Source organism: Balaenoptera physalus (assembly GCF_965194825.1).
Source record: "Balaenoptera physalus genome assembly, chromosome: 3".
Classification (NCBI taxonomy): Eukaryota; Metazoa; Chordata; class Mammalia; order Artiodactyla; family Balaenopteridae; genus Balaenoptera; species Balaenoptera physalus.
The window spans coordinates 85,371,779-85,386,615 of record NC_138890.1 but is presented as its reverse complement, the minus strand read 5'-3'; the positions used below and the strand labels follow the sequence as shown (position 1 = coordinate 85,386,615).

Here is a 14,837-nt window from a genome sequence, read left to right as displayed (position 1 = left end):
AAATTGATTCACAATAAAAGCTTCCTTGTGCGGGCAGTGATGTATCTGATAGTCTTCAGGAAGTATGAGTGTTTTGACATGATACAGATATAAAATACTAGAATGTCAAGTATTACCTTAAAAATAATTGATTCTTATTCCTGCTGATATGTAGAATGAATAAAATATTTTGACTGTGTTAAGCAGTGTTGCACTATTACATATTTCTACACAGCTTTTGCTCAAGTGTTGCATAAGTATATTTGTGAGTCTCTATCTAATTTTCTTTTATAAATTCATTAGAATGCCAGAAAATGAATCAAATTCATTGTCAAGAAAACTCAGCAAGTTTGGATCCCTGAGTTATAAGCACCGGTATAGGTAAATGGCATTTTTTTTCCTCTGGGGTGTGTGTGGGGTGTGTATGAATAAATATTTAATGCAACTGTCCACATACATGCATGCACATTAAAGTTTGTGATCTAATTTTTTCCTTATTTTTCCACATGCCAATGAATTTGATAAGCAATAACAGTCTATTAAATTGTCTTGACAAAAATGATTTTCTAGGTTTAATTATTTAAATTCTACATTAGCTAGATTAAGCTTAGGGTTTTTAGAATGTAGTAGAGCTTATTATCTTCAGAAATTCATTTTGATCCAATTATCAATTATCTCTAATTATGTTGTGATTATGAAACAAAGTAGATATTCTGAATAGTAGTTTTTTGGTATTCTTGGGACATTCAGTTGATCCCCTATTGTAACACAGTGTATACTTTATATTAGCGGTCCCCAACCTTTTTGGCACCAAGGACCGGTTTCGTGGCAGACGGTTTTTCCATGGATGGGGAGGGGATGGGTGGGGGAATGGTTTTGGGATGATTCAAGCACATTACATTTATTGTGCACTTTATTTCTGTTATTATTACATTGTAATATATAATGAAATAATTATACAACTCACCATAATGCTGACAGGAGGCGGAGCTCAGGCGGTAATGCAAGCAATGGGGAGTGGCTGTAAATACAGAGGAAGCTTTTCTCTCTCACCCACCACTCACCTCCTGCTGTGTGGCCCGGTTCCTAACAGGCCATGGGGGTTGGGGACCCCTGCTTTATATTATGGATCAAATCAAATGTTTTCTGTAGCATAATGCCTACATATAGTAATGCTAGCAAGTATATCTTAACTTTACGGAGCAGTTACTAAGTGCCATGTATTGTGCTAAATGTATTCCATTTATTGCTTCATTTAATCATTGCAGTCTTATTAATGTTATCCTCATTAATATGTGAGGAAACTAAGGCTCAGAGACGACAAGTCACTTCTCAGGGAAACCCAGCTAGGAAGCAGTAAAGTGGGGTCCAATCCCTGGCAGTCGAACTCCAGAGCCCTTTCCTTTAACCATTAGTCAGCCTGTTAGCATGTTACAGGAAAAGCCTGATTGTCAAGCAGGCAGGCAGATGCCTGTGTCTTTTTGAAAATGGGAGCCTTCTGTGTTTTGAAAAAGAATTTGTTTTGTTTCAATTCGTTCTGTTAAGTGGAGAGCCTGTGATGTGGAAAGCAGGGTGTTAGGTACCCAGAGGTACAAAGAATTAGTTCTCACCATCTCTGCCTTCAGAGAGCTACAGTATTATTCAGGCAGTGAGGCGGTCCCAGGCCCTGTAAAAACCCAAGCAGGGTGCAGAAATGGCCCTCGGGAGGTGGGACACTGTTCTTTCAGTTCCACTGGAGACATCACCAAATGAAATGCTTACTTAGGAGACTTAAAAAAAAATCCAGGTCAAGTGTTTGCAAGATAATGATATGCCAGATTTTAATTCCTCTCTTTGATGAACCACTTTTTTTGTCTTGCTTGAAGCCAGAGATAATCAAAAAAGGAGTGATTAATATTAAATGTTCAGTGCATTAATCTTTACATATTATTCACTTGGATATTTGGTCATTAGCTGACTTAAAATAACACTTAAGTATTATTGTGTTACAGATGTTCTTGATATTTGTAGGAAAGTATTCATTGAAATCTAAAAATTTAAACTTCAGGTTATCAAGGTTCTTCCCTAGATAGTGATATAATTACAGGAATTTAAGGAAAGAGTATTTACTTTTATATTGAGAAAAACAGCTCATAGTCAGTATTTGGGCTGTTCTTCCAGTTGGGGCATAACACATTTCAGGGGTTATAGAGTGAATGTGTAAATCTGTCTCTTTGTCACTGAAATGAAGCTGGTGAAAAAGCATCTGTCTTAATATCCTTACTGTTAAAAAATGTAATTATACTGTTTAATGTATGCTGTAGTTGGTTTCTACAAATTTACCCATACCTGATTTCTCAAATTTATTGAAATGCAAATGCTGTGGTTACTGGGAATTATTATTAGAAAGTTATTGGATTTTGCATATTGAATATCATTTCTTCCACAAAAGTAATTAAAGGTAACCTTTGCAAATTGGAAGCTCTGCTAAATCTGTTCAGTTTTGTGGCTGGTGTTAACTGCTTGGTAAGTCTTAATGAAATCCAAATCTCAGTGTCTGTATGTAGGAAGCACTAACATTACACCATCTCTGAAAGAAAGGTGTTTTCATCCCACTGCCCAGAGCCAGGCTTACGCAGAGATGGGTCTCTGACTGCTGGGTGGTTGCCAGCACATGGACTGTTAATTGGCAAAAGAGTAATAACAACCGAACTTTAATAAACATCATATGCCTGTTCCTTTATTTTGAGGCGTTCTGGAGATATCCTGGAATGAAGGAAGAGCTCTGGAAACATAGGTAGCTCCTTCCTTTACCCTGTAGGCTTTTAGAGCATGGGGCATAACGAGGGGCATAACCAGTGGCTGCGGTGTGTGAGTGTGGGTGTCTGTGTGTATAATTGTATATGTGTTTATAGTGGGATCTATGTGATAGAGAAAGACAGAGTTCTAGTCTTTACTCTCTCTCTTGCATCTTAGGGCTTGCAGAATACCAAGGAGAATCCAACAGAAAAACTAGTCATTACTTAAGAGGGGCAAATTAGATAATTTTAGTGAAATGTGACAGGCAATCCTTTCAAAATTTAAAATTAAATTTTGGGGAAAAGGCTGAGCTTAAATCTGACAGTTGAATTCTTTTGTTGCTTTATTATCAGTTACCAATAATCTGAAATAGAGATTGTTTAAATCTTTGGTTAAATATTTCGTTACACACTGCTCTCTCTTTCTCTGAGCCCCTTAAAAGCTAATCTTGCCTCTACCTTTTGTTAAGTTTGTAGGGGACTCCTGGTTTTGATGAATGAATGAGTTGTGTAGAATTTATACTCTAGAAATGACACTTAGACCTAAGAACCACCCCTCAGGAACCCTGATGACCTTCTTGTAGAACTTAAATCACACAAGCTTTCCACATTTCTTGAAGTATGGAAGAGAGACCAAGTTCTCCTGAGAACCTCCTTTGTGTCAGGTACTTTCACCTGTGTTACTTTATTAAATCCATTCAGTGACCCATCAAAGGAGGTATCATATGCTCATTTGTATAGACAAGAAATATGAGCCCCCCAAAAGTAAGGTAACTGAACTAAAGACCTTTAACCAGTTAAGTGGAAAAGTTGGGATTTGAACCCAGGTGTCTTTCCTCTGGTTCTCTTCCCTCTACCCCACCGATGGCCGATTGTATCCTCACTTTGAAGCTGAAGGGCTGCTGGCAGTGCCTCTCATCATAGGAGGGGAGTATGTGTGCCACAGTGTGAGGGGCAGGGAAGTGGATCCTGGGGACAATGCTCTGTCCTGTCACTTTGGAGAGCCACCGGGTGTGTAGGAGCTCTTACACCGACACTGAAAATCTCTACAGTTGTCAAGCGCTTTTTGCTACAAGAAAATACTAAGAATACCGTACAGGAGTATTTCTGCTAGGAAATAGTCTGGACAAGTATAAATAAGGAAAGTGAGGCTCTAGGAGATTTAAAAAATAATCTGCTGAAGACCACACACTTATGGCAGAGCTGCGTTTTAAGCTGGGCTTGTAGCTTTAAACCAGATGGCTCTGCACTCGGTCCCTTTTCCCAGGCTGCCAGGCTCTGCCACACTGGCCAGCTGGAGGGCAGAAAGCTTGTTCCAGTCCCAGGTCCCGTACAGCCTGTGCCAGATCAGTTTATGTTTCCGGACTTTAGTTTTATGAATCTTGTGATATGATTTTCCCATTTCTCCTTTATTCCTGAGAGAGAAACCATGAGGAAAAATTGAATAATAAAGTAAAATCTCATTATAAAATGCCTCAGCGGTCCACATATTATTGGGTTATGTTTTTAGGGCAAATATTTTTTCCTCTATGCAGTGAAGTACATACTACCCAAGTCTTAGAGTAAGTTTGTTGTAAGTAGATGTTATCTTCATACTCCAAACCATTTCTAATAATGGAATTTTGTTCTCTATATAGAATTTTTTTAACATTTTCAGGGGGGAGATGTTGCTATTTGTGTTACCTTATGTACTACCTTTAAAACAAATAGTTAAAACTGTAGAAATATTCTCAAATTGATTATTTTTAAAAAATTATTTACTTGTATTTAGTAAATAATGATATAATATTTTTATGTGCCTGGCATTGTTCTAGAAACTGTATAAATATTAATACTTAACATTAATAATAAACCTATGAAGTGGTCATTGGTATTATTCTTACTTTAGTAATGCAGAAATGGGGATACAGAGAGTTTGAGTAATGTTTCCCAAGGTCAGAGAGCTAGGATATGACATTGCTGGGATTTGAACCCAGTCTCCAGAACTTGTCTATTAACAATACATTAATATGTAAAAGAAAACAGCAAAATGAAAGCTGGTAAATGATAATTTTCTTATCAAATAACATTATTAGATTTTTATATATTTTCATTATATATAAGGAAAAAAAAAAGTAGTTAAATTTCAAGTGAAAGAAAACCTCTCACAGTTTGCCCCCTACTCCCTCCCCTCCTCCTGGTTTCCATGAAGTCTTGAATATGAAGTACATACACTCATGGATGGAACCTGTCATTTTGATTCCTCATATCAAGTCATGTCCTCACTTAGCCTGATGAGAAACTGCTTTTTATGAGTGTTTTGGGCCTCTCTTTATTTCTAATAAAGGTGGATGAGGTAGTAAGGAAGGGAAACTTTCACAGAAGAATGTAGGAGGTGAATTTGGCTTTATAAGTCTTATTTAATCTCTTTTAGGGAGAGAGCCACCAATATGTATTCTGTAAATGTAGGATGAATGGGATTTGTGGCCAATAAAAGACTTTTTTTCTTCCCATTAGGTGGCTCTTACTGTGGTGAATCAAATTATTGATAGATACTTAGAAATGCATTTTCTCTGTACCTAAATGATACTTTCTGTCATGAAAGCCAGAGTTGTTCATTGGCTCAAATTCAGCTGTGGAATAAACTTTTCATAGGATGAATGTTGACTGAAATACAGCAAATTAAATTACATAGCTCCTTGAGTAGATTAGTTTGTCCCCAGGGAAAGCTCTCCCTGTTGCATCCTCACATACTCTTAAGGAAGCGGTACTGTGCATGGGGTTTTAGGCTGCTTTAAATCTTCCTGGGCACTTCCTGACTCAGGTGAAGTGGGTGTAATCAATGGTTGATTGTGTCACAGGGTTCAGAGTGAAATCACACAAAGTGGTCCAATTGGGGAGGCTCTATGACTTGCCTTATAAGTACAGCACGGGGATGTGTTGATTCACGTAGAATCATTGCCTTCTGTAGTTTAGCCCAACACAGTTTCTTTACTATTTAGTTGTAGAGCTGGAAGACCATCAGCATCCTCTATTTCTAGCCTATCATTCTACTTAAATCAAAACCTAACTCCTCCTTTAATAAACACTTTCTATCCTGGTTCTCCCTCTGAAAGATCTTCCTTGTGTCGGCTGAGGGAAAAAAGCGCAACGTGAGAGCTGTGAGTTGTTTTATCTGGGGCTTACTGAGGACTAGAGGCTGAGAGAGAGCCTCTCAGATAGCTCTGAGGAACTGCTCCTAAGGGAATGCGTGCAGTCCAGCCCACACCTCTGTAGAAGGCTGCTGCTCGTCATGAGGAGCAGATGTCTCCGTTAATGCTTTTAGCGCTTTTCTAAGTATGAGAAGATGCAAGAAACTGGGTTCATAAAAGTTTCTCCTGAAGACACCTAACTATCTGAAGGCCTGTTTGGCCACTTTTTCCCAGCCTCTTTCCTGATCTCTGTCCTGACCTCCTTTCAGAGTGTGTTGAAGGTCAGCGACTTTAGTGGCTAGTGACTTCATTCTTGTAGAACCAGATGGCGAGCGACATTCTTCAGTTGGCGCTTCTGTCTCACCTAAATCTTTCCTATTAGAGTTTATTACGTCCTTGGTTAACATTGCAGTGGAATCAGTTGAAGGCCCTATATACTTATAACCTGTGTGAATCTGTGTTTTTTCTTCTCTCCATACATTGCAGATATTCTCCATGAGCTGTGGTGTAATTTTGTGACTGTGTGGTTTTACCTGTGTTACTCAAAATGTTGTTTTTTCAAGTGGCAGGACAGCGTTACAAATGAGTCGAGATCTTTCTATTCAACTTCCCCGGCCAGATCAGAATGTGGCAAGAAGTCGAAGCAAGACTTACCCTAAGAGAATAGCACCAACACAGCCAGCGGGTAAGTCACAGAGCCCCCCCCAACTCCTCATTGTAACCTTGTGTTTCCTTTTAGGCTCCTGGTGTAACATACACTTAAGTGGTGACTGTAGCCCTGGAGGTTTTTAATTGTTAACACTAGAATTTTTAATTTGACCCAGAAAATGTCCACGCAATCAGAAATTATTAATAAGCAGGCAGGTAAGCAAGTTGAATCACCATAGCCTGCTTAATGACTATACTTAATAACTCTTTTTTGAAGGGATTAAATAAAATCTCAACTGTGTAATTTCTTAGTTTGGTGTAGCTGAGATTGGAATCGAAACAAAGTCTTTGGCAAAAGTCTTAAAAAAAAATACCGTTGACATGACAATCTGTAAAGAATTTAGTTGTTTGTTATCGTTGGTCTTTCTTTTATTGTGAACTGTGATAAAGTGCATAAAGTATACATAGTATATACCTGTGCACATACACATAAGTGTATGTGTGTTTATATACATATATAAATTTTTACACGGGCGTGCACATGCACACACGCACAATTTAACATAGCCTGCAGCCCCTGAAGTCCCTGCTGTTTGCTTGGTCACATCCTCACCTTCTCCTCTCCCCCCAACCAGTGAAAACCTCTGTCTGACTGTGTGATAATTATTTCTTTACTTTTCACTATAATTTTACTACTTATGTAGCCTTCTCTGAACAAAGTAGTTTGTTTTGCCTATTTTTAAAACATTATATAATTGAATCAAGGGGTGTGTTCCTTTGTGTCTTGCTTCTATCAGTGTTATATGTAATATATACTAAAGTGCATTCATTTTTCTTGCAGTGAGTTTTCTATTGTATGACAGCTTCTTATCCATTCTACTCTTTTTTATAATTTAAATTTATTTTTATTTATTTATTTATTATTTTTGGCTGTGTTGGGTCTTCGTTTCTGTGCGAGGGCTTTCTCTAGTTGTGGCGAGCGGGGGCCACTCTTCATCACGGTGTGCGGGCCTCTCACTATCGTGGCCTCTCTTGTTGCGGAGCAGAGGCTCCAGACGTGCAGGCTCAGTAGTTGTGGCTCACGGGCTTAGTTGCTCCGCGGCATGTGGGATCCTCCCAGACCAGGGCTCGAACCCATGTCCCCTGCATTGTCAGGCAGATTCTCAACCACTGCACCACCAGGGAAGCCCCATTCTACTCTTGATGGACATTTGGGTTATTCAGATTTTTTGTTTTCAATGCACACCACTTCTTTAATAGACCACCTCATCAGTCAGTTTCAATCCATGTTCAGTGTTCAGAGCTCACGGAATTTTACTCTAAAGTGATCTTACCGACTTTGGTTTGTGGCTTGCTTACAGATCAGCCTTGTCTAATACTCTCCACGGGCTTTTCACATATGTTATTTCACTTGAGCCTCACAGTAATCCTGTGAGGTAGGGCAAGGCAGACACTACGTTCCCATTTTTTTTTTTTTTAAACATGTTTTTTATTTTGTTTGCTTCTTTGACCATGAAGCTTTAAATTTATTTATTTATTTATTTATTTTTGGCTGTGTTGGGTCTTCGTTTCTGTGCGAGGGCTTTCTCCAGTTGCGGCGAGTGGGTGCCACTCTTCATCGCGGTGCGCGGGCCTCTCACTGTTGCGGCCTCTCTTGTTGCGGAGAACAGGCTCCAGACGCGCAGGCTCAGCAGTTGTGGCTCACGGGCCCAACCGCTCCGCGGCATGTGGGATCCTCCCAGACCAGGGCTCGAACCCGTGTCCCCTGCATTGGCAGGCAGATTCTCAACCACTGCGCCACCAGGGAAGCCCTACGTTCCCATTTTACAGATGAGGAAGACATGGTCCCAGTAGCTAGAAAGGGGTGGGGCTGGGACGAGAGGCCAGATCTCCTGGCTCTTTCTGCCATATTGTATGAAGAAAATGGAATTTTTAATAACAATAATTAACATGTGGGGGGTGGTGGTGGGATGAATTGGGAGATTGGGATTGACATATATATACTAATACGTATAAAATAGATAACTAATAAAAAAATAACATCTGAACATCGCATGACAGTTGGCAAAGCATTATGACAGCTGTTGTTTCATTTAACCCTCATGACAAGCCTATGAAGAATGTGTTTTGAGTTTGCTCCACCGCTGCTGGCTGTGAGAATGTCACCTGACTTACAGTTTCTAAAGTGAAATTAAATCTGATTGTAGGTCTCCTCCTCTCACTGGGCTGAGAGGAAATTAAATTCTTTCTGATGGTTCTACAGTGGCAAAAATAAGACATGATTTAATTTTGCAATGGGTTACCTGCCACATAAGTAATATCATTATCCCTATTTAGCTGATGAGGAAACTAAGATTATAAAGGTAATTTGGCCAAGATTACATAATAAGCAGGTGGCTTAGGACAGAAATTCTAGCTTTAATATTTAATATCTTTATCTTAATATTTTGTGATTATCTTTGAATATGATCAGTCTTAAATCCCATTTGGATCAAGTGCAATGTGGTATAGTTGATAAGCAAACTTTCAGATCCTTTGCTATTTCTTAAATACCAGGCCTCATGAAATTATTCTGAGACCAACCAAGAATTTCAAAAGCATTCCTCGCGTCAAATCAACATTTCATTCCACTTGAGATGCTGGAATCACACGTGCTTTTGACACAGACCTGCTCAGGTTGTTCCTTTTTCTCTCCTCCTGTGCTCTTAGAAAAATATCTGCCTCTGTAACATTGTGTCTGTCTGTGTGTCTGTCTGTCTGTCTCTCTCTCCTTGGAAGCCGAAATTCCAGAAGCTGATTTATTTAGGGACAAGGGGTTTTGTTTTTGTTTCTCTCCTGGCTTATGTAGATCCAGCCAAATGCAGTTTTCACAGAGTAGCCTGGAACTGTACTGAGCCCTGGCGTCCGTCTCCCCTCCCCACTAGTGTTGTATTAAAACACTCTCCCTCTAGGGTGGAGGCTGAGGAAGTGGGAGGTGGCTAAGGCACAGCCCGGAGTGCTTGAGGACAGCCTCTCAGCATCAGGCTGAGAATCTTTTAAAAAATGCAGCACATGTTATGCTTTTACTATTATAAACATACATCCTTGCTTTAGGAAATTGAGGAACCTCAGAACTCCCCCTCCCCTGCAAAAAGAATATCTTTCATATTCAGTTCCATTCTCTTAGTGCTAACACTATTTTATATAGCCTTCTGGTCGTTTGCATATCTTTTCTGCAAAAATGATATAGCAGTGTTTTTATTTACCTTTTTATTTAATAATATATCATGAATATGTTCTAACAAATTTTAAGTGTTCTTATATAGCACCATTTGAATGTCCAAATAATTTTCTGCTGCATAGATGCATTGATGTGACATAATTTATTCAACCAGTGGTTAGTTTTTGGATATTTAAGCTGTTTCAAAATTTGAAAAATATAAATGTAACTAAAGTGAATATTTTTGTAGTGATATCTCTAAGTATTCATGCTGATTTATTGTATGTATTTTAAACAATGATATATTTTTATAATTTTTACTCAAAAAAGAGGATCATACAGTGCTGTGTTTAAAAACTGAGACTGGCTGTGTGTACATTTCACTTTGATTTTGAATTACTTTTCAAGCCTGTGTTCCACAAAACTGTGATGTGTTCTGGGGACCCAGAGATGACCCTGCCCTTGACAGCATGATTGTCTTGGGTGGGGAAGGACCATTTAGCAATGCGTATGATGCAGAGTTATTTCAGTTGCTGTCATGCACATATGAAGAATGCTCTGGGGGCAGGGATAATGTTCTATGTTTATTTGAATGTTACATATTCTTTTTTTAATTTAATTTTATTTATTTATTTATTTTTGGTTGTGCTGGGTCTCAGTTGCGGCAGGAGGGCTCCTTAGTTGCAGCTCACGGGCTCATTAGTTGTGGCATGCAAACTCTTAGTTGCGGCATGCATGTGGGATCTAGTTCCCCGACCAGGGGTCAAACCCGTGCCCCCTGCATTGGGAGGTGGATTCTTAACCATTGGGCCACCAGGGAAGTCCCTGCATGTTACATATTCTTTTTCCTCTAATTCAAATGTACTCTCTGCTTTGAGCCTCAGTTGAACCCAGCTGGTAGAGAGACCCAGTCTCTAAGGTCATGGTGGGGTTCAGACTTGGAGTGGAACAACTGAAGAGGGCGCTCTTGTCTTCACCTACATCAGTCACTCTGTGCTCCTCATCCCACCCAGCAGGTCCCATGAAGCAGGGCAATTCTGTGTGAATCTGGGCCACTGTGAGTATGAGAGGGGAGGGGTTATTGGTAAGCCGGGGAGCCTCCTGTGCTTAGGGTCAAGCCTGCACCTTTATGGCTCTGCTGTGGCGGGTGGTGGAGGGGAGGATGATGTGAGGGAGTGGCCTGTAGGTCCCTAGGTTGCTGTAGCCCTCAAGCCTCCATCTCCTTCCCACCAAGCCTTTTCTGCCACTCCAGGCAGCTCCTGCAGCCCTGTCACTTCTGATTCCCACACTCTCAGCTCCAGAGTAGCCTCCTTGCTCCAAAGCTCCCTGGTCCTGAGATTCGTTCATGGGTGGCTGGGCAGGAAAGGAACAATAGCTCAAAACAGGAGTTTTTTTTTTTTTCTAATTATTTTTTATTGACCAAAGAGAAGCAAAAGTATTACCTTACTAAATATTCCTGCCACAATTACTTAAATTTTTATTTGAAAATTTTGACAATTAAAATGGTAGAAAGCTTATTTTAAAACAGAGAAAAAGTTTATTAGATTGTACTGCGTTTGGCAAAAATTGAGTTGTGGTTTAAAAAGAAGATAGATTTAAAAAAAAAAAAAAAACTCTAATGAGGCCAGCTATGAATTTTCATAAATTGAATTCTGGTAGGCTCTCTAAAATAAAACTTTAGAACTACAGTTCCAAGAGTCATTGGCATAAATTCTCACCTCTCATTTAACATTTATAGATACTAAAAAACAAGTTGTGATAGAAAGGAGACTTTAGCTTTTTGTTAGTTTATATCATTAATGTATACTACATGACTTGTAACTTTAGAAGACGTTATTTTATTTCTTCTGAAGTTAAAGTAATTCAGTCAAACTTGATGACCACTGCCCTTAACCTGCATCTCAGTTCTCTGCAGATTTAAAAAGCCTGTGTTTTCATTTCTCCGTCAGGAATAATAAATGCCCTGGTAGCTCAAAAGCCATTGTGTTTAGAATCCACCAAGATTAGACCTTGGCACCTCTATGAGGAAGTGCATTCCAGAGTCAGGAGCCCTGCACCCAGCCTGCCTTCTGCTCCCCCCAGAGGAGTTCAGCGCCAGGGCAGGCAGCCAGAGCATTCCTGCAAATCTGCTCGGCAGAGGAGCTTGCGGGTAAAGCAGGAGGCGAGATGGCAGGAAGGAAAAGTGCATGTTTTGTACAGCCCTTTCTCTGACAAGCTCTTGGCAGCTCACGTAGGTGGGTTCCTGTCAGAAAAGAGTTTTTGCTGTAAGAAGACAGCAGTAAAGACAGAATGTAAAGACAGGAAAGACAGAATGTTTAGCTATAATCCATAATGAGCTGTAAGAAAAGTAATGGGTGAAACCATTTACAGTGGATAAACAATGCTGTGATTGTCTGATGCAGCATTTTGAGTTCTTAAGCATATCGTACTGACGAACAGAGAAATAAATAGTTGCAGTGTAGTCTTCAGACAACTGAAAAGCCGGTTCGGGTGACATTTTGGCATTCCCACTCTGCATCTGTGGAAGATGCTGCAGACACAATGCCCGAGGGATCCTGAAAATGAACTTGTGAGTGAGGATGGTTTGTGCCTGGTCTGGAAGCAGAGAGCTACCGCTCAGGCCAAGCCAGTGTTTCTGTGCAAGAGAGAGGACCCAGTGTTGTCAATCTTCCACTGTCTTAAGGGAAGCACGAAATTTAGATATTTATAGAAACTTTCCAGAATTTTAAGTTTTGGCAATTGATTTCAGTTTGAAGAAAGTCTCTGTGTGCTACATCAAACATTCCTAAGGGCCCAGTATGGCTTGAGGGCTGCCTCTTGAGAACCTCTGATTGACAGAGCTGGTATGAATGGCCGATCCACCTGTCCTGGGGTCTCTATGGGTTTCTGCAGCATCCCCTGTGGAGGTCACTGGATCGGGTTCTACACTCCATGACTCCCAGCAGGAACACTTTGTAGTTGGTAGGTCGGTTGGCCAACTCTAGGGGATGATGGTGCCACACAGGTCTGAACCCCCTAGCAAATGATTCACATGTGGGTAGCTGACTGACATTTACTGGTGACCTGAGCTGGGTGTAGCCCAAAGCAGGAGAGACGGAGAAATGCTTTGATATAGCGAAGTACAGTTTCATCAATTTGATGTAGTGTAAAGCTCTGGGCTGCTGAGACATAGTAGTGTCAAGAGAGTAATAATCACTTATTGAGCGCTTGCTCTGGTTGGCACGTTGTGTCAGACATGAGGTCAGCAGAAACCCAGCTTGGCTTGTGGCGATCAAAGATAGATTAAAAAAAAATTTTTTTTTTTTAACGCAGACAAAAGGCAAGCTATGTGAGTAGAGACTGGCATATCAGACTGAGCTACATCTGATAAATCTGGGTTCAGCCTCAGTCATCCCTGTACTAACTGTGCAATGTGATGAAGTCACTTAAGCAGGCTGAGCCTCAGTTTCTTTGTGGGTCCAGTGGGGGTATTACCTCCTGCCTCACAGGTTGTTGTCATGCGGTTAGTGTCTGCACTGGGCACAGCATCGTGTCAAGAACGTGGAGGGGCTTGGCACACTTTAGTTTCTTTCTCCTAAATCAAAAGGAGTCTTTCTATACATAGTGTGGACCAGCCTGTGAGGCCACCTGACAGTCTTTGAATTATGTTTACCATATAGCATCAACTTCACATGCAAAGGATAATATAATTAAATGAGGGAGGTGTGGCCTTTTGAGATTGATGGGTGGAGAGAGTCATTCAAGTGCAGTGAATGGGCTTTGGAAAGACATCAGTTACCCCTGATTTATTCTAGAAGATTGGGTATAAACAAGTATAAGGGAAGTGGACAAGTCAAAGGGCCCCCTGTGTGTAGGTTTCTTCTTTCCTGCCTGCCTGAAGATCTCTGGGTACACGAGGGCAGCTGTTGTCAGGCAGTATTGGGAGCCCAGAGTTGGGGATTGTCCTACTTACCCTGTTCCTACTTCCCAGAGTAATCATTTTTCTCGCCTTATTTTTACCCCCACTCCGTGCTCACCACTCTCCAGGCTCTCCAGCACCACTGGGATAGTCTATGGCTATGAATTGGGAATAACAAATGCCTTACAGTGAATCCATAATAATGATGAGATTGTATGCTGGTTTTAAAGTTCACATAGTTGATCATTTCATCTTCTGTGTAAGGTGGTTTTCCCTATCTGAGGTAATCAGGTACTAGTCCTATCCAAGTCCACTTTTCATGTCAGACAGGCAATGGAAACAGAAGACAAAGGGCTAAGCTGAAAGGGCTCGGGGAGGGAAGCAGAGTTGTTGAATGAGGAGTAAACAGAAGCTGGGGCTGTGGATCTGTGATTTCATAAGTCAAGTCCCAACCTCAATAAGCTGTTAGATCAGCAGCCTCACTTCTGCAATATGAGCAGGGCTGTTGCTGTGTTTGTCATCACAGAGACTGGAAACTACCTAAATGTCCATTAGTAGGGAACTGGCCTAATAAAATAATAGATGTGTACCCCTAGGAAATACCATGTGTCTCTTAGAAGAAATCTGAGGGCAGGATTTGACGTTGTGTTGGTCCGATTCTATAGTCCCACCACGTCTGCCTTGAAAGGTCAGATCCCCTGAGGAGCTCCACAAGGCAGAGGAATGTTAATGACCAACAGTCATTGAGCCTCACTGCATGCCCGGTGCTGTACTAGGCACATGCAGATAGTATCTCCCTAATTTCTTTTAGAAGGTGCTGTGACTCTCAGTGTAACAGGTGAGAAGACAGAGGCAAGGACTTGCCCAGGGCCCCAGAGCTAGAATATGATCCCAGGTCACTTAGAGTCTGCAATGTGGAGAGGAGGAACAAAAAAGAATGTGATAAATTTGTGTCGATATGGAATGATCTCCAAGAGATAGTATAAGTAAGAAAAAAAAAAAAAAAGCCAGGGGTGGGGGCCAGCAGCATGTAATATGCTCCCATTACATAAAAATACAATCAAAAAAAGAAATCAGAAATCAGGAGTGGGAGAGAGATTTATTTTTACTCTGTATTCTTTAATAGCATTTGTGTTTTTACCATGTTGTACTTAAAGAAAAGCCCT

The 14,837-nt window shown here is 40.6% G+C and overlaps 1 protein-coding gene across 7 annotated transcripts in view; it reads left to right on the top strand.

The window, feature by feature from the left end:
* EPB41L4A (erythrocyte membrane protein band 4.1 like 4A) overlaps positions 1-14,837 on the top strand; it is a 263,468-nt gene that overhangs the window by 187,612 nt on the left and 61,019 nt on the right. For all 7 annotated transcript variants that reach the window (XM_082455778.1, XM_082455775.1, XM_082455773.1 and 4 more), the window contains exons 11-12: positions 283-360; positions 6,490-6,611. In XM_082455778.1, the coding sequence (XP_082311904.1) occupies positions 283-360; positions 6,490-6,611 (200 nt within the window). The remainder of the gene's footprint in view (positions 1-282; positions 361-6,489; positions 6,612-14,837) is intronic.